Below are 19,774 nucleotides of genomic sequence, written 5' to 3' on the forward strand. Positions count from 1 at the left end.
AACGCTGTACGTTTTAAATAATATGAGCCTAAGGAGCCTATTGCAGCTGCCGCAGGGTGCACCCTAGAGAGGTCACCAGGGTAACAAACACATGCACTCACATTTACACCTATGGGCAATATAGAATAACAAACTAACCTAACCCCACTAATTGCGTGTCTTTGGACTGTGGGAGGAAGCTGGAGTACCCAGAGCAAACTCACACACAAACAGGGGAGAACATGCAAACTGCACACAGAAAGGTCCCGACCAGATGGTAGAGTCAAACTCAGGACATTCTTGCTGTGAGGCAACAGTGTTAACCACTGTGCCACCCTGAAATGAAAGATCATTCAATTAAATTTTATTTGCATAGCACCAAACACAACAGCAGTCTCCTCAAGGTGCTATGTGAAGTATTATTTGTAAAGTAGAGACCCTAGATTAATACAGAGAAAACCCCAACAATCAAACAACCCCTTTTGACCAAGCACTTCGTTTTTTCTTTGGACTGTTACTAATGCTTAAATGCAAAGTGGTGCATAAATAGAGTGGAAAAGGGTATGTGAACAAGAAACAGTCCATCAAGGGAAACCCCCAGCAGCCTAGACCTATTGCAGCAGAACTAAGGGAGGATTCAGGGTCACTTGATCCAGCCCTAACCCTATGCTTGATCAAAAAGGAAAGTTTCAAGCCTAATCTTAAAAGTAGAGAGGGTGTCTGCCTCCAGAACCCAAACTGGAGCAGGTTCCTCATGAGATGGAGTTAAAGGCCTCTGAATCCCAATGTACTTTTAAATACCCTAGGAACCACAAGTCTAAAGTCAGAGAGCTGTTGTTCCTAGAGTGTTTAAAAGTAGAATGGGAGGGAGAGCCTTCAGTTTTCAGGCCCCTCTTATATGGAACCAGCTTCCAGTTTGGATTCGGGAGACAGACACTATCTCTACTTTTAAGATTAGGCTTAAAACTTTCCTTTTTGCTAAAGCATAAAGTTAGGGCTGGACCAGGTGACCCTAAATCTTCCCTTAGTTATGCTGCAATAGATGTAGACTGCTGGGGGATTTCCATGATGTACTGTGTATTTCCTTTTCAGTGGTTCTGGTTCTGCCGGAGATTTCTTCCTGTTTAAAGGTAGTTTTTCCTTCCCACTGTCACCAAAGTGCTTGCTCATAGGGGGTCATATGATTGTTGGTTTTTTTTCTCTGTATGCATTATTGTAGGGTCTACCTTACAATATAAAGCACCTTGAGGTGACTGTTGTTGTGATTTGGCGCTATATAAATAAAATTTAATTGAATTGAAATAATAATGAATTAAAACAGTCGAGCCCAGAAAGGACGTTTCTAACTTTAGAGAGATTGTTCAAATGCAATTGGTGTGTAACCTTTTATAATCTTCAGTTACCTTCATACACCAACAAATGCCAATCATATTTAGGTTGTATGTTGCGTATGTCTATTTGTCACAGCTGAAGAAGGTTTTGCCCTCCTTCTGTTGAAAGTCTGGTTATTCCACTGGTTCCAAAGTTCTTTCGCAGCTATTTGAATCCAGGGCAAAAAGATATAATGATGACAAAATACATGGAGCTCATTAAATGAATCTAATAAGCAATGTCTCTCCATAAAATTGAAAAAGCAATAATAATGAAAAAATAAATTAAACCACTTGATTTAACTATGCCCATATCACCTCAGTTCTTTGATTATCCACTAATCTGCCAGTGATAACACTAGGCATGTTTAATCCTCACCTGTAAAGCATGAAACTGATGAGAACACCATATTTTCATGATGACATCTCACTGGGTCTTGTCTACATAAGCAAGGTAGTTGATAGTCCTACTGAAAGCAGCCATGGAACACAACCCTCCATCTCACAACTATGTGGATTCCAACTACATGCCTTTAGAAAAAGGAAATAAGTGTAATCTTTGTAGGAAAACTATAACAAAGCCAAGGTTATGCACCATTTAGTGTAAATGAAACAATGAGCTCTTTTGCTTTAGATAATCCATTTTGTTGTAGACTTTAAGTTGGGAATCAGGACTTATACTTTTTAATTTCTTTAAATGTACCTTTAAAGAAATAAAGAATTTAAGTACTTTTTCCAAATAGTTGTGATACACTCTCTACGGACTTTGTGCTATTTTATTTATTTTTATCTTGGTGCGCTGTGTGGCAGACAGAATGGAGGACCCAAATGCAGGACTCATAGATGGACAGAAACAGAGGGTTAAAGTACACGGAGGGATAACAAGGGAATGGGACACAGAAGGAGAGCACACCTGAGAGTAATCAAACACAACAAGACCAGGGGAAATCCAACTAGACACACTGACATGGGACACAGACTACAAAGTAAAACAGGAAACATAACACATAGACACGGACTTGACAAGGGGATACAGCTGACAGGGGAGACAGAACTACCGTGGAACACAGAGACAAAAACCAAAATACTAAGAACACTAACACTGAAACCAAAAGACTAGGAATGATAAATACTGACAAACTCAAAGTTCAATAAATAACACAAACTCAAAACACTGGGTCAGTGACCCAGGACCGTGACACCAGAGACATGACACCAGGAACACAGGGGAGGGACAAAAACAGAACAGAAACCAAGAAACTTGAAACTATAAATAACAACAAAGAAATCCCGGACTATTAATAATTCAAGATACAGAACACTGGGTCACCGACCCAGGACCGTGACAATTCTAAGTTGGTCTTTTAAACTTTTCTCATTCTAACTGATTGGGCAATAGGACACTGTATGATCGCTGACGTCTTGCATTATGTCTTCTGAAGCATCATTAATAGGGTCATTTCCTTGCATAATTCCAATTCCTTACATACTATCTTTGGATGCGTAACCAACATGACGACAGGCTTCTATTCATATCCTACAACTTTCTTCAAGTTGTCATCTGATAATGTTGCATAAGTCAGTGGTTCAGTAGCAACGTTTTGTCTGTGCCTGTAGAGTGTAAAGCAGCTAACTCCTAAGTATGTTGCAATTTCTTGCATTCCAATAATTATTACATAAGACATCTGCTGTATCACAGTTGACCTCAATGTCCAGTCATGAGAAGTGGAAGCAGCAAGGTCTAAGATGTGGTTCTTGTCTGGTTCCAAAAGTAGTGAATAAAAAAGTTCAGCCAACCAAGCAGATAACTACAGAGGTGAAGAATCCACAAGGCAACTGTTTTAAATAAGCACTGTTATCTTTTGCTTTTTGGGAAGTTGTATGTAAATGTAAATGTGTAAAGACACTGATGAACACGTCATAGACACCTCAGCTTCACTACTGGAACTTTAACATTATGCACTCCATACTGTACAGTAATGCCACTGTTTTGCACATGTCTCACTCTGTATATTTATTTTATATATTTTATTTATTGTTTACTCTATTTAATTTGTAAAATATGTGTACACACACACACACACACACACACACACACACACACACACACACACACACACACAAGTAGAAAAATATTTAGTATACACATCCAGAAATGCATATACTATTATATATTGTACATATATTTATTAGTTTCAGATGTAGCCATTCTTGTATTTTGCTTGTTTACATTATTGTATTTTGCACAACTCTGTTGCTTGTGAAGCTCGCACACAAGAATTTCACTCACATGTGCTGTACCAATGTACCTGCACATGTGATGTGACAATAAAAGTGATTTGATTTGATTTGATTGCTGCTCATTTGCATGTGTAAAAATAACCCCTATTACATCTATATAGCAAGTAGCTCATGCATCAGACTGCTCTAAATACTCTGTTTCAGACTTTGGCTCTGTGTGACATCAACGAGAGCAAACATTTTTAATCTGACACGCAGCTGCACCCACCAGCTCTTCCAACTTTCTGTTCAGGCGTGGCAATCCATCAAAAGGAAGTTGGCCTGAAACTGGTCATTGTTGACAATTAAATATGGGGAAGCACCAGTGCCCAGTATAAGGTAACCAAGAAGGAATTTGAACTGTCAATCGTGTAAAGTTACTCTAGTGGAGTCCAAGTCCAGTATAAATAAAGTATGGAACTCCAAATCAGAACTAAAGGTTCTTGATTTTTAGGTTGGAACCCATGCAATGGACAGTACGCTTCTGAATATGGAACTCTTATCTGCTGATAATATGCAGACACTGTAATACAATCCTTTAATTTTAATGATCATCCTGTCTCATGCCATTAAGACATTTGAAAACAAATACAAGAACTTTAAAAAGGATTCCTAAATTGTACAGGATGTACAGTGTACAGTGGAGTGAAATTACAATGGAGGTAATGTGCTCAGACTTTTTATGTGCCAGTAGCATTTTGCACAACCTGCAGATGCCTGATGGACGCATGGCTAACCCCACAGTAAAGCATGTTCCAGCCTAGATGTAACAAAGGCCTCAAGGTCTCAAATAGCTGCCTTGATAAAATAGGCTTTATTTTGGCTTACCGTCTCAAATAAAGAAAGCTAGATCTTACAACAGCTCTAACCTGGTTTTCAAGTTTAAGATCTGCTATCCATTTTAACTCCCAGATTAGCAATGATCAGTTAATGTCCTCCTTGCCATACTCCTTTTGTCCTCTAAGGTCAAAAATGACCCCACCTCATTTAAGAGTGTTTTTAAAGTACATAGTATAAAATCTTAATCAATTCTGTGTTACACCTTAGTTTTACTTAAAACCAGCACAACCACAAAATTTCCCTTCATTTTGCAATTTAGGGCCACCAGACCTTGTTTCCATAAAAGTATACCCTATTTTTGAGTGAAAATAAAATGAGACAATAAAATATTAAATTTTTTAGATTATTTTGACTATTTGACTAACCACAGAGTGGTATATGTTGAACTTTAATGAGAATAATCACACCCGCTGTCCTCTGGGGTCAAAACAGACCCAATCTGGTTTGATTGATACTTAAATAATATGCAGCGGATATTTCACCCACTTTTAATTAAAACTTAATTCAAACATTTTGACACTATTTCTTTATTCTATTTCAAATTTAAGTCTGATAAAACAGCAGTCTGGTAAAAAAGAAAAATCAAGTCATCAGTTATTGTCACGGCGGGGTGCGCCGGTGTGAGGAAAGAGGTAGACCCAGATGCAGACACGGTGGAGACAAAACGTAGTTTCAAAAATAAAGCGAGCCTTTATTGGCTGATTGCAGAAGAAAAAACAAGGAACTAGGGAAACTAAGGAGGCTATGAACACTGTGTTAACAAAAAGGCTGTGACACTCAGTGAAAAACTATAACAAAACTGTGAACACTGAGTAAACTAGAAAACACAGAGAAACAATGGAGTAAACCTATGAAAACTGTGGTGAGGTTATCAGACGATCTGACACTGACTGAGTGGAACACACAGACTAAATACACATAAGGAATGATCAAAGGAAGTAGAATCACATGGGGAAAACAGCAGACAACAATTAACATAATGACAGGACACGTGAAACTAAACATAATAAACACAAAACTCTTTCAAAATAAAACAGGAAACATAAGAAGATCCAGACATGAGTTGAACTTGACAAACAAAGAACTTAGACATGAAACATGGCAGAATGTAACTAGATAAGCCGAAATTAAACTAGACTAAAAAGAATAACAAAACACCAAGAAACTCAGAATACTGGGTCACATGACCCAGGGCCATGACAGTTATTGAGATTATAGTTAACAACCAGAGTCAGTTGCTTTGGCAGAATATCACAGATGGGTATGTCAAAGTTAATTTAGGTAACTGTTTTTTTAAAACCACTTCAAGTTTTTTACTGGCAGCAAATAATCACATCTGTTGTCCTCTGGAGTCAAAAATTACTCTATCTGGTTTGACTGTTCTCCTCCTTGAATCGCTACCTTATCGTGGTGGAGGGGTTTGTGTGTCCCAGGGATCCCGGGGGCTATGTTGTCTGGAGGCTTTTGCCCCCTGGTAGGGTCTCCCATGGCAAATTGGTCCTGGGTGAGGGACCAGACAAAAAGCGATTCAGAAGACCCTTATGAAAAGGACATCGAGGGAACAGTTTACCCTGCCCGGGATAGGGTTACCGGGGCCCCGCCCTGGAGCCAGGCCCGGGGAGGGATGGTGTAAGGATTTGGAACATTGGAAGCCGGACTGATCGTGGAACGATCAATCCTGCTTCCCTCAAAGACCCAAAAATGGGGGTAATAGTAGGGCGAAAAGGCAATTTAATGGCTATTGTTGTTGGTGAGGCCTATAATCACATTTTGGGGTAATCAATGAGGTCTATATCATATTTACCTTGAGCCTGCAGTGTCTTAAAGACTTCTTGAAGGGCTGGAATAGCTGCAGCTTCCTCCTGTGATAGAACTAAAGGTGCTATTATTGATAGCGCTACCAACTGAACAGTTCTTTTTGTGTGCACAACAAGAGAGAAAATCCAGTTTGCTGCTCCCTGCATTTAGCACCAGCAGCCAGCAGCCACAGTAGGGTTAAATTCTCTGCAGGTAACATTGTCATGCTTGAGTCCTTTGGGTGCGGCAAATGAATCATGACTTTTAAATTTGTGGCACTAACCAAAGTCTAAAAACCAGAATGGGCTGTTCAGTAGCCACTGCCACCTGAGCCATTAACATTCGAGGGGTCAACTGGAGGGTCTGCACATTGTTGTCGCGTGTGGTTGACTATGGGAGAAAAACTTGTTGATGTGAAACCCCCGGTGGTAAAAATGTTCTGGTTGTTACTGAGTTGCTACAACAATCCGCCTATGCCACATGCTGTCCAACTCTGTTGTATGGTGGTAGAGGCTATAAAAGCTGCCTTCCAGGATTATCAATCACTGCTACGTAAACTGTTGTATGAAGGTGGAGGCTGAGCAGGTGTAGAAACTGGAGGGGCACAATCAAGTTGTGACACACTGAGGACCTAAGGAAGGATAAAAAGAGGATTTCTCTGAGAAGATTTCTGTTTCTTCCTTATACGTGTTTTTGTCTAGTAGCACATAAAGTAAGCAATATTATGGGAATGGCAATGAGTACAGTGGGTTAGATTTGTCTGTGAGTGTACCTTGACTGAAATGTGTATTTGAATCAGTACCCTGATGCCACTACATAGTGATCATATGAAAGGTTGTCAAACCGGTCCGCTGACGCTAAATAAGTTTGGTCAGTTTCTACTCCCTTTTATTGTCACCAGTATGTGCAGTGCTTCAATGCTTTTTGCTTTTGACAGTGGGTTTACTCCGTCCTATAATGACGTCCAGACCAGATGTCAACACGGAGAAACAAACCTATTTTTATCTGAAATGTATACAAAAATAAGTTGTTTTTGAGGGAGTTTAATTTGCCTTTGCAAATGGATCAAATAAATGATATAATAAACAAATTAATAAATAATAAAGATTTGAAGAACAATACTACAGTATGGATGCTTTATCAGCATCCATACCGATGAGACAAGATAAGATAAACCTTTATTGTCATTGCACAGTCATACATAGTACAATAGTACAATGAGATTGTAAAACTGTCCTATGTCAGCACTACATATAACACAACACGACACCATATGATACATCACAACGCAACACAAACAACACAACACAGTATATTAACTTAGTAAAAAGAAGAAGAAGAAGAAGAAGAAGAAGAGTATGTGTATTGCACACTGTTATTATTGCACATTCATTATTATCGCACCTTGTTATAAATATAAATATTATTATTGTTATTGTTTTAAACATTGTTACCTCCCCCCCAAAAAAGTGCAGGGAGGTAGCCAGTCAAGTCAAGTCAAAGTTTATTTATATAGCACATTTAAAAGACTACTGTACATCAAAGTGCTTTACAATAAAACCGCATTGCGGGCAGAACAAAGAAATAATAGTACAATTATACTTAAAATTGCATTTATGTGGTGTAGTGCAGGCCGAATGAAAGTCAAACTAATTTGTTTCAAAAGCTAAGTTAAAAACAAAAGTACAAGTCAAGAGCAGTAAAAATTAAGAAAAACACTATAGAATAGGAAAAGATAAAATACAATAACATACTATACAAAATAGAAGAATTTGACACCATTTCTCAGTTGGCCCAGTGGCTCACCACCATGCTTCTCTGTATCAAGAAAACCATACAGAGGATGAGGAGAGTGACCTTCGCCAAATTGCCTATCCTGCTTATAAGCCCTAAACAAATAACTTGCATTCTTCTTTTTTGCCTTGACCTCTCACTTCCATACTAGCAGCCTTCATAATTGTTTGACCATTACCCTTTGTATTCACAGATACCATTTCTTTCCTGCAGTATTCTCTCAAATTCTATCCGCTGAACACTACCTTTCTGAGTGCAGGCTTCACACAGTATGTAAGTTGTATATTATTATGAATCAGGTATTGGCCCAGAAATAGTTCAGTTATTCATAATTGTGCTGCAATACCAATACCAACCAAAACCAAAATGCCAATATTGATAAAGGCTCAAATTTGCTTTGGTGATTTTGAATGCATATGTGTACTGTTTTGACAAAGGAGAGCGCCTCTAATTAAATAGTGGTTGATCTCAGCTGCAGAGGCCAAGAGTGTCTGTCTGAGGTTTTTCCAATGAATATATACCCCCTCTGACTTATGATGCAAATTTCTCAGGATTTGGACTTGATTTGATGAAGATTTATAAAGCATGCTTTTATAAACACAAGTAATTAATTTGCTAATTGTTTTCATATCCATTAACAGCAAGTTTAACAAAATTTCCATAAAAGAAGGTGATGGATGTCCTTCAACTTTGTGAGCATTTGCATGGTTTCCATCCGTGTAGGAGTGTAAGAGTGTATGTTTTTTTTTCTTCTTAATGTTTGAGTTGTGTTTTTCTGTCTTAGGCTCAGGCTGAAAAGGAAAAACAAAACAACAACAAAAACAAACAAACAGTTTTTAACGCCTGCAGAGATGCAATATATTAAAGAAAAAAAAGAGCTCTAGTGATCTGAACAATGTGCTCATGTATCCAGATGATTTTGTCAGTGAACAATTGGTCTTAAATTATTTGTGATGTTTCCGGTCAAACGTTTGAACATACCTGTCTCGTGGGCGTGGTTTCAACATGTGGGAAGGGAACACTTGATCTCATACAGTCCTGCACCTGCATTAAGTGGGATTTCTCCCTCGCCTGCTGAACAGAAACAGGATTGTAAAGCTAAATGATCAGGTTTTGCGCTCCTGCGGATCTGTTTGCGGTACCTGAGGACACTTGGAAACTAATTTGATTTTTTTCCTCTTGCTTTACAGTAATCCGATCAGTAAGTATTTTCCGCAACTCATTTATCATTGGTTTCACTTTTTTTTGTTTTTAAGGGGTTGTCTTCCGCTTAGGTGTAAAGTTTGCGCAGTTATATAACAATTGAACCAAATCATGCATAAATTAAAATTAAAAATGTCAAACGTTCAAAGTTAGTCTTGTGCTTACGAAACAAAGGCTCTCGCGTGAAAGAAAAAGAGAGGAAGTCCTTTAAGGCATTTTTAATTGTTAGGTTTCTCCTCTCCTCAGCCATCGAGACGTTTCTCCTTTATATCTCTGCTCGCCTCTAATTAAAAACCGGCGAGCAAACATGTTCGCAGGTGCATTTTTTAGCAGATTCGGCTACAAGCTACTTTTTTCCATCTTTGTCAGTTGGATATCCTTAGAAATATGTTTTAACAGTACACACTTGCACTGATATTATACGTGGATTGGAGAGGTGTTCTTAATTTAACTGCCGTTTAATTGGTTATCCAACTGTGTTGAACACTGGTAAGTCGATTAGGAAGTAGAACTAAATAAGTACTTTAATAAAATAAATAAATAAATGTGTGTGTATTTGTATTTATAGATTGATTCAGGGGAAACAGATGTGTTATATAATGTTCTGCCTTAACTAATTAAAAGCCGCTTTTCACCCTTCCTTGTAAAAGGTTTGAAAAAAATCCTACGAAATGTTTGCAAATTCAACTTTCCGCGTTGGATTAATCGGAACTCGGGAGGGACGTCACTCTCGCGCGCATGATTAGCGAGGAAGAGCCATTCAAGCATCACTGGCAACACAACACAATACTTGATTTTTGCGCTTTAAAACAGCGATGGCCAGGCTGTTCAGTGCAGTCATAAATCCACAACGGTGGCAGTACACATTAAACGTTTACAGCTTTTCTATTGTCCACGTTCACTGTCGCTACTTGAATCATTAACTCGGGGTTGACTTTCAGAGTAGCAAATCCGAGACGGGGGCGGTCACATTCAAATTCAAATTCCAGCTGGGAAATGTAAATTCCAATTTATTCACGAATGCATAATTTGGGATAATCTGCTTACATTGAAGTGTTTTATTCAGCATTAAGAGTTCATTGTATTACAGAAACTGCATTAGATTATTAATGATCTTATGGCCCCACCCTCTAGCCTATCATACTTTTTGAAGTTAGGCCTATGGAAAAACAAACAAACATGGAGGTGACTGTTTTTGTGAATCTGTGCTGTATAAGTAACAAATTTTTAACTTAGTAAAACTACATCATGATGCTGTGATCTTTAATAGGTAATAATTTGCTGACAGAAGTGTAATTAGTAATTATGTCACTGAGGCTAACGATCCTGTTGTGTCACCTCAGCATTTAAAATATGTTATCAAGATTAGACCAGGACTCCATCATAGTCTTCTACTCTATTTCTAGCTTAACATTTTTGTGTTTTCTTCAAAATCTGCCTTTTAAAAAATTCAAATAAGCTGCCCTATATACATTTCTATTTTTAAAGAGTGAATGCATTTCTTTTGAGGTTGGGCCCTTTTTAGTTTCTGATGTAATATTGCTTTTTTTGCCCCCTGTTGACAGGTACTTCCCGTTTGTAACCTACTGAGTTGGTGTAACCTGGAATACAGCATATTGTCCAGTCCCCATGAAAGATGACTCATATCTAGAATGGCACAAGTCGCAGCTTTGCTTACTTACCTCAAGTCAATTACGCGTATTCAGACATTCAGTGTTCTGGTTCTTTTCTTCTCTTTAATTTTAATCGTTTTCTACATGACTGTCCAGGTGGAGACCACCCACAGTTTACGGAGTGTAAGAACACAATTTCCCCAACAGAAGGGCATTACCAGGCATGTTCATTTACACAATGTTTCAGCTGGCTTCAGACAGACCATTCCTAAAAGCAGAGCTTACTGGAACCGTTTACTGTACTCAGCCCTGATGAATCTGGACAAGGGAGGAAACCCATTCAATCAAAACTCTAACTGGTCTAACTGCAGGCTGACAAATCAAGAGTTTCTGCAAATCAACGTGCATGACTTCAGCTCCTACCCTGTCCAATTTCGGGATTTTCTGGAGGGGATGAACTGCAGGACTGCCCCAATTCTGATTGATCAGCCCAACAAATGTGGTTTCAGTAAAAGGAAGACGGAGAGCCACACCTTGTTGCTTTTTGCCATCAAGTCATCTCCCAGAAACTTTGAGCAGAGGCAGGCAGTGCGAGAGACGTGGGGCCGAGAGATGACGTATCCAAATGGACTCAAAGTGCGTATGGTGTTCCTTCTGGGGAGCTCCCCACCACAAGATCCTGACCTGACCCCACTGCTGTCATTTGAAGCAAAACTCTATGGGGATATCCTGCAGTGGGACTTCCATGAAACATTTCTAAACCTGACGCTCAAAATGAACATGTTGCTCGACTGGACATTGAAAAGCTGTCCTCATGTCTCCTTTGTCTTTAGTGGGGATGATGATGTATTTGTCAACACCCCAGCACTGGTCAGGTACATCGAGTCTCTCGAGGCTTCTAAAGTATCTAGTTTGTATGCTGGTCATGTTATAAGTGCTGGAAGTCCCCTCAGGGACTCAAATAGCAAATACTACATCCCTATGAGCTTCTACGATGGCCCATACCCTCCTTATGCTGGTGGAGGTGGCTATCTTATCTCTGGATCTTTGCTAGAATCCCTCTATTCACTTTTACACATCATTCCTTTCTTCCCCATTGATGATGCCTATGTTGGGATGTGTTTCATGGCTTTAGGGATTTCTCCTGAGGCACACTCAGGATTTCAGACATTTGATATCAGAGCAGAAGATCGTGAGGATCTCTGTGCATATAAAAACCTTATTCTGGTTCACCAGAGGTCCCCACAGGAGTTAAAAAAGTTGTGGAAGGGGATTAACAGCTCCCTGTTGGCTTGTTGAACGGGACTGGTTATGAAGATGGCAAATAGTGACTGCACTTGCATATTAAAGATTTGTTTCTCCACTAATGTACTATTCATGGTTTTGCAGAGTTGATTTTCTATAGACCATCTTGCCAGCAAAAAAAGAAATGTATTGTGAACAAAATTAAGTTGCCGTAAAGCAGCTTGATTTTGTTACCAGACTGGGTGTCATCATGGAAAGGCATTTGATTGCCCATTCAGGCATTAAATCACATGTAGGTCAAACCGGCCATACAACTGAAATGAAATAAAAACAAGAATGAATGTTCCTCAGTTTATTTTCCACGAAACACCAATCACGAGCTAGGTAAGTGTACAGTTCTGGGATTTCGAACAGTGTGTAACATCACCACAGCATACCATCACATCTAAAATTTGAGTGTGTATACTAAGAAGCATTTTAATAGTTCTTTGAAATACGTTAAAGCGGTCACTTCAGTGACACACAATAAAACCTGTTAGACGTCACTGAACAGGAGTGTAAGAAGAGAAGAAACACAAAGTCAAGTTCCATTTTTTTTTGCCCGCTGTTGTGTTTATATTGTGAGTAATGCATTCACACTGCAGCAGGTGATTCTAGTGTACTTGCAGAACATTACAGAACCTGGAATTAATGTGAAATAAAGGTGTGAATTTAAATTTGAGAAGCTTTACTACCAATAGTAAATCTTATTAACTTAAGGCACCAAACCCAGACACATGAAGAGCTTGGAGTTTTGTTTTGCAACCACAATCTTTCTCCCCGCTGTCATGCAGAAAGAAATGACAAGTATCAAAACTACCTTTTATGAATACAGCTAAAACTGTGCAACAGTCTATTTATCAACCAAACTTCAACTTGTTTTGCCCCGTAGCAAAAAAGTTATTTTTCATACAAGTCTAGTGGGTAGTTCTCTTTGTACTGCTGCACATGTCTCCACAGGGACTCTCTCTGCTTGTTCAGGCTGGGTATCATCTCCTGGTACACGTCTGTGAACAACAGTTCAGGATTGGGTTTGAGCCGCCTTTCAGCCCTCTCAAACGCCTCCATCACCGTCTTGCGCGATTGTTTTCGCCAGCTCCTCTCGTCATCTTCACTCCACCATCCGCGGGCTGTCATGTAATGTCTCAGCCTGGAAATGGGATGGTCCTGTTTGTCCCAATAGTTCACTTCATCCACTGAACGGTACGCCGAGCTGTCATCGCTGGTGCTGTGGTGGCCAATTCTGAAGAATCAACAAAATACATTTTTCTTAACATGACTTTTCATACTTTCGCTGTTTCAGGATGAGTACATCTGTGGTGTACAGCACTCTTCAATTACAACCCAAAAATGTACTTTTAAAATTCTACACCAAATCACAATTTCCATTATAGCAACATAAAATATTAAGCGTTTCTAACTATAAACCTTTAATAATATTTAGATGATCAAATATATTTTCACTTTACTGCCAATATCTAATGAGCCTTTTATGGCTTAGGGGGTAAAACCCTTGCATTCTGGTAAAGGTGCATATCGATAATCTTAAAACAACAGCGAAATTAAAAAATGATCACAGCTAAAAGAAAGCCACCTGGCTTTTGTAAAGTGCCATATTTACTTGATGAACTGCACAGTTCAGTCCTCATTAGCAGCTGGCTTTAGTTTACACAAAGAAAATTGACTATTTTAACTACATAATCACATTTTTGTTAGATGGCTTCAAACTTCTGACACGGCTGTCAGTCTACAAGGTTAAAGTTGGTTTTGTAGTCCAGCAGAGGTTTGCTGCCTGTCCAGCTATATTACATGAAGGCAGCGTACAAACTGGTCTCTTAAGTATGTCTGTGGGCCACTCTGGCTCGTGCTGTTGTTGGTCTGTCCGCCAAAAGTGAGTGGCAGCTCTCTGAACAAAACATCTTGTTGATTCCCGAGGTATGAGGAGAATGTTCAGAGCACATGAACCTGTTCAAACTGAAGTAGATGAGCTTCAGCACCAAAGACTACACTGGGAGCCAAGAACAGGAAACCGTTTATTTTCCAGATGGGAGTATCGGAATTTGAGATGAACATGGAAACCTCCATCCATCCTGCTTTATGTGAACGTTTCAGGCTGGTGATGGTGTTTTCGTGGTGTGGGGGAAATTTTCACTTAGTATTAACTGAGGATTGAATTTTATTGCTTCCAGCAGGATCATTTGTTATGTCGCAAAGGTCAAATAACCTCAAACAGTTTTTTTTAAACATGACAATGAGTTCACTGTACTCAAACATCCCTCCACAATCACCAGATCTCAGTCCAACAGCACACCGTTGGCATGTGGTGAAAAAGAAAATTCAAATCATGGAGGTGCAGCAGACAAATCTGCAGAAACTGCATGATGCCATCATGTCAATATGGAACAAAATCTCCAACCCATTACTAGGCAAGGTGTACCTAACCAAATTCTGTTGAGTGCATTTACTTATTTATTTGATGCTGTCCATTCAAGTGTTAAATTTCAGTAGTAAAATGAAACATTAATAAAGAATGAAGAAAATGTTAGTGATGAACTGTCAGCCTAAAAACTGTTCCACATGTCCTTTCAAACGCAGACAAAATCACTCAAACATTAACAAACCTGTAGGTCATTGCCTCAATGAGGAATGGCTGGTTCTCAGCCACAGCCCTGCGCCTCGCTTCCTTTGTAGCGTTGTACACAGCAAACACATCATTACCATCAACACGAATGGACAACATGCCATAACCAGGACCACGAGCAGCTGTTAAAGAAAAAGAACCAGAGGTGTGTGGATAAGAGCAGCTGGAACATCAATCAGACAGCAGCAGAAAAGTGGCAGAAAAATCACATTCAGCCTTACCGATGCCATCACCTCTATACTGTTCGTTTGTAGGGGTAGAGATGGCGTAGCCATTGTTGCGGCAAAAAAATATCAGTGGGCACTCAAGGGTGGCAGAGAAGTTGAAGCCGGCGTGTGCATCCCCTTCGCTAGCTGCTCCTTCTCCAAAATAGCAAATGACGGCGCGGTTTGTGTTCTCTCTCTTGACTGCATACGCAGCTCCAGCCGCTGAAAGAGACAGAGCCACAGACATATTTACAGCTGTGTGTTTGTCTATCCTGCTTCAGGCAGCAGAGGTAAATACACAGGCGTGGAGCTCACCCTGAGGAATCTGTGTGGCCAGAGGAGATGAGATGGTGACAAAGTTCAGATCTTTGGAGCCATAGTGGACGGGCATCTGCCGGCCCTTTCCGAGGTCATCAGCATTGGCGTAACACTGAGCCATGAAGTGATCCAGAGGAAAGCCTCGGTACATCAGCACTCCTGTAATAGAAGATGTGTCGCACGATTTCTCACAAGACAAGAGAACCAGACCGACTGAAGGAGCAAACAGTGGGGATATTAAAATAAGGACTGGAGACTTGGGAACCCTTTTTTTGTTGTGGTCAGTTTTTTTGAATGTAAAACATATTTGTGTTTTACATTCAAATGTGTCCATTCTGATAATTTCAGCAATCTTCCCCTCAGAATTTGCTCACGTCTGAATCCTTATATTGATGCTATGATTATTATTCCTCATACTGAAGTGATGATTGTTATTCTCTCACTGATAAATACAAAAATCACGGTGAATAGAATAGTCAGAAGAGCACAGGAGGAATGTGATTATTGTGCACCACATCCCTTTCGCTAAACTATCTAACATGCTTGGAATGATCTTTTTATAAGGTAGGCAAGAGTCTTATTACTTTGGTAAAACCTTAAACTATGAGAGGGAGCACTGCTGATGCCAGTTAGCCTACAGCTGGTTATACTGTGTGGCACTGAGGCAAATAGTTTTTGACTCACTGGATTTTATTAATTTGACTAAACTTTACTAATTTTTGGAAACCGGATGAACTCAGTTTGTAAGCAATAAATATTCTTGTTAAATTCTCATATAAACAAGTTTTTTTCTGTAGTAATCATTTGACCATACTGCAAAATAATTTGTTCAGTTTCAAATGTTGTCTGGAAGACATTTGTGATAACAACAACAACAAAAGGAGATGTAGAAATGAACACTGAAGTGGTCAACTGTTTTGATTACAATTAAAATGTTCATATGAACAATGGACCAAAAAAATAGAACTATAGTAGTTGGGGGAAAAGCCCAAACGAAACCACATTTCATTCTTACCAGCTTCTCTGTATTGCCCAAAAACCAGATCGTTTGGATCCAGAGCAGCAGCACTGCCGATGTGTGTCCCCTCCTCACCATAGTTAGTCATGTAGAAGGAGATCCGACCCTGTAACGGACAGGGCTGGACGGTTAATCAGACTGTAATCTCAAGTATGATTTTTTTTTTTTTTAAGCAATTACAAAAATAAAACAACTGGGAAAAAATAATTACTTTTTGCATTAATTTTACCTGAAATCGTTGTGTTTTGCTGTTATAAATCAAGTGCACCTCTTTCTTTTACAGCTATTTGGTGTCCTCCCTTCATAAAAACTAAAACTCACTTGCTGTTTAGTTCAGCTCGAGCCAAAATGACTAAAGATTTGGATGGAATAAAACTAATGGTTTAGTGAATATCTGCTTGTGTCACAGGATCACTCAAGAGCTCTCACTGGATTTCTTTCAGTAATCAGCAACAGTTGGCCTTTAAGTCAAAAACACTCCCTAGTCAGCGCCCAACTTCCCTATGAGATGGACCTGTGTCCTCGAGAACCCCTATCTAATTTTTATGCATTCATTTTTAATTTGAAATTATAATTAACATAAAAAAGCCCTGCAGCAGACTGGCGACCTATCCAGGGTGTACCCTGCCTCTCGCCCTAAGACAGCAGATAAGTGGAGATAGACGGATGGATAAAGAAAATACCCTTTGAAACACCTATTTTTAAGTTCAAAAACTGCTGATGTTGTGTTTTAAATAATCAGGTTGAGCCAGGAAATGCAGGAGGAAACATACCTGTCTTTGAGACTCATAAAGAATGCGGTCCATTGTGTTCAGCATCGTCATCTTCTGATAAAAGTTCAAAACTGTCTCTTTGGAGAGCTGCGTAGGAGAGAAACACATAATCGACAAATTAACATTGGCTCAACAGACTGCAGGGGTCTTAGGGGCACATTTGGGAACCAGGAGCACAGGCAGGCTGATTGTACCTGAGGGTCTTGAGAGGGGTTGATGATATTTCCCTGCCTGTCCATCACGCGGTACACTGGGATCCCAGAGATGACATTGGGCTGGATGAACTCGAGCTGATCCACAAACTCGGCCGAGGCTCCTGGAAACTGGGGCTTTTCCAGCGAAGAGTCAAAGGTCTGCTGCAGCTGAAGAACCTGAAAGGATTGAATACAAGCATTATTTATTAACAATCTCATTGTGGCTGTGGCAAAGAAAGGCCCTAGGAAAAGCAAACACAGCATATCAGGTCACACAACTCATACAAACTGTCAAGCACGTGGTGGAGGGGTGACGATTTGAACTTGTTTTGCAGCCACACAATCGTGAACTCTTCTGTATCCCAAAGTATTCTAGAGTCAAATGTGAAGCCATCTCTCTGACAACCACTGGGTCATGCAACTGGATAATAAGCAGCAAATCTACAGCAGAAAAATAAGAAATTCAAGGTGTTCCAATGGCCCAGTAAAGTCACAACCTTTAACCTGACTGAAATGCTGTGGTAGGTCCTTAAGAGACCTGTGCACAAACAACTTACCGGTACCTGAATTTCTATTGTGTATATATGTATTGTTTTATATTTGTGTTGCTTCATTTCATTTTGCTCTTTTCCCCCCACAGGCTTGTCCACCAGGACTCTGAACTGCATTAATGAAATGCATAAAATTGAATTATAAATTAAGTTTGGTGACTGATTCTTAGTTTTACTATTTATTTTATTTTTCAAAAGGCTAGTTTTTATTTTAGGTAACTTTTTAAACATCTAGTTTAAGTTTTTAGTTTTGTTTTAGTTATAATAACACTGGTTGAACCTTTAGAGATTTTAGAAAGCTTAATTTCAGAAAAATGAAGACAATACAATACAGTGGAACCCCGACTTACGAGTACCCCCATTTAACAAAAAATTCAAGTTATGAAGGCACTTAACGGCAATATTTCTGCCCGCGTTACGGCAAAATGCTAATTTTCGACTTGCGAAAGACCCTTGGGAACGAATTAATTTCGTAAGTCTGGGTTCTTATAAATGAGGAAGTGATTAAGTATGTACTCCTTCCAGTGTAGTTCTATTGTTCCGCTGTAACAACAATTCACAAATCTCTTTCCCATACAGATTTTAGAAACTCCACATTAGATTATTTTTAAAGAGTTACATCCAGATTTAAGTGCTGGAGCGATCGAAGGAAATAAAATAGCAGTGAAGGACCTACAGCAGCAACAGCAATTAAATAAAGTTGTTTTGAAAAAATGATGCATTCGAGGACATCGGATTTCCTCCTTCACGCCCCTTGGTTCGACCAATGGAAAAAGAGGCTAGCTAAGTCCTTAGCTGGCTGGCTAACTAGTCCGGTGTGAGAGTCGAAACAACAAAAAGTAAAATTAGTATTTATTGCAACTCAAGTTGTTTAGTAAATGTCAAACATGTATTCACTAATTATGTGAGAGTTAGTCTGACTTTTCACGGATACACTGGAGAATCGGTATAGCATTTCAGCAAGGTTGTTAGCCAAGTTAGCGGCTCCGTAGCTAACCAGAATCTTTGTGCAAACAAGACCTAACCCCAAAACTTATTAAAAGATTCAGTTTATTTTTAACAGTATTTCTACTTGATTGAGTTGGACGATACTCTTTCGTGAGCCTTGCTGTATCCCGGGTTCTTAATGACAGCGTTATCTCCAGTCCAGCCTCCCATAATTTATTCATTGCTCAATCCAAACAGTGCAGTTTTCACTTACAGTTACCCTGAAGCCTCTGCGCTGAAGCAGTCGATATGCCTTCAGTCCTGCTGTCTGACGGACAGCGCGGAAACAGAGCCCATACATTTTGCTCATGCTGCTCACAGCTGCCATCTGCACACTCAATAATTGTTTGATTTAACCGCCGCCGTACACCAGGTAAGGAGAAGTTACACTGGTGGATATGCACAAATCTGCCCAACGGAACTGCTAATAACCACCACTCGCTGTCCGTCCTGTTTTCATCCACAGTTTACAGGCCGAGAGTCGCAAACTGATTGCAACATTAAAGTCGGTTACAGTATCCTCCACATCCGCTCAGGCCTTCAAAATAAAACCCCAAAATGTGAAGCAAGAAATGCTACGTAGCATTTAATCTGTAGGTGTAGTTCTGCCGGAACTAACTACGCTCCTTCACCCTTTCCCCCCGCAGGTGAGGATTTAAAAGATGCACAGATAGTATAACGGGAAGAAATTTATTTGTCACTTTTTACGTATTTCACAAGCTGAAGAAATGATTGATTAAAGCTGTCGAGATTTAACACTCTTTTGTGGTAGAATAACAATAATAATAAATAAATGAAAAATGCGTGGGATGCCCAGGAAGGCAGAGTGTCAGTTTTCTGAATAAAGGCCGCCCTCATCGGGGGATTAACCTGATGAAAGTCCATTGTGTGATGCTGACCTATTAATTAAAATACTGTCACTTTGC

The 19,774-nt window shown here is 39.5% G+C and overlaps 2 protein-coding genes across 2 annotated transcripts; one reads left to right on the forward strand and one right to left on the reverse strand.

Moving 5' to 3' along the window:
* The first annotated feature begins 9,124 nt into the window (after positions 1–9,124).
* b3gnt2l (UDP-GlcNAc:betaGal beta-1,3-N-acetylglucosaminyltransferase 2, like) lies at positions 9,125–12,422 on the forward strand. The gene is made up of 2 exons (XM_085430707.1): positions 9,125–9,261; positions 10,829–12,422. Exon 2 carries the CDS (start codon positions 10,916–10,918, stop codon positions 12,173–12,175), a length of 1,260 nt encoding a protein of 419 aa, XP_085286833.1. The 5' UTR covers positions 9,125–9,261; positions 10,829–10,915; the 3' UTR covers positions 12,176–12,422.
* A 36-nt stretch (positions 12,423–12,458) lies between these two features.
* On the reverse strand, positions 12,459–19,472 carry bckdha (branched chain keto acid dehydrogenase E1 subunit alpha). Its single transcript, XM_085430706.1, has 8 exons — positions 19,063–19,472; positions 17,311–17,487; positions 17,117–17,203; positions 16,341–16,449; positions 15,323–15,484; positions 15,023–15,229; positions 14,782–14,923; positions 12,459–13,403 (listed from the first exon to the last, which is right to left on the reverse strand). The coding sequence occupies exons 1-8, from the start codon at positions 19,174–19,176 to the stop codon at positions 13,061–13,063; spliced, it is 1,341 nt and encodes a 446-aa protein (XP_085286832.1). The 5' UTR covers positions 19,177–19,472; the 3' UTR covers positions 12,459–13,060.
* Positions 19,473–19,774: the final 302 nt, after the last annotated feature.

Source organism: Copadichromis virginalis, linkage group LG14 (assembly GCF_057382275.1).
Source record: "Copadichromis virginalis isolate Kocher_CV1m ecotype Utaka linkage group LG14, C_Virginalis_male_GT1.1, whole genome shotgun sequence".
NCBI classification, from domain to species: Eukaryota; Metazoa; Chordata; class Actinopteri; order Cichliformes; family Cichlidae; genus Copadichromis; species Copadichromis virginalis.

Excerpts from the sequence above, each read along its gene's own strand:
- bckdha (XM_085430706.1), bottom strand. The coding sequence starts at position 19,176 with ATGGCAGCTGTGAGCAGCATGAGCAAAATGTATGGGCTCTGTTTCCGC. Across the intron at positions 17,204-17,310 it reads ACCCCTCTCAAGACCCTCAG|CTCTCCAAAGAGACAGTTTT; the intron begins GTACAATCAGCC and ends TCTCCTACGCAG. Across the intron at positions 16,450-17,116 it reads TTTATGAGTCTCAAAGACAG|GGTCGGATCTCCTTCTACAT; the intron begins GTATGTTTCCTC and ends TGTCCGTTACAG.
- b3gnt2l (XM_085430707.1), top strand. The coding sequence starts at position 10,916 with ATGGCACAAGTCGCAGCTTTGCTTACTTACCTCAAGTCAATTACGCGT.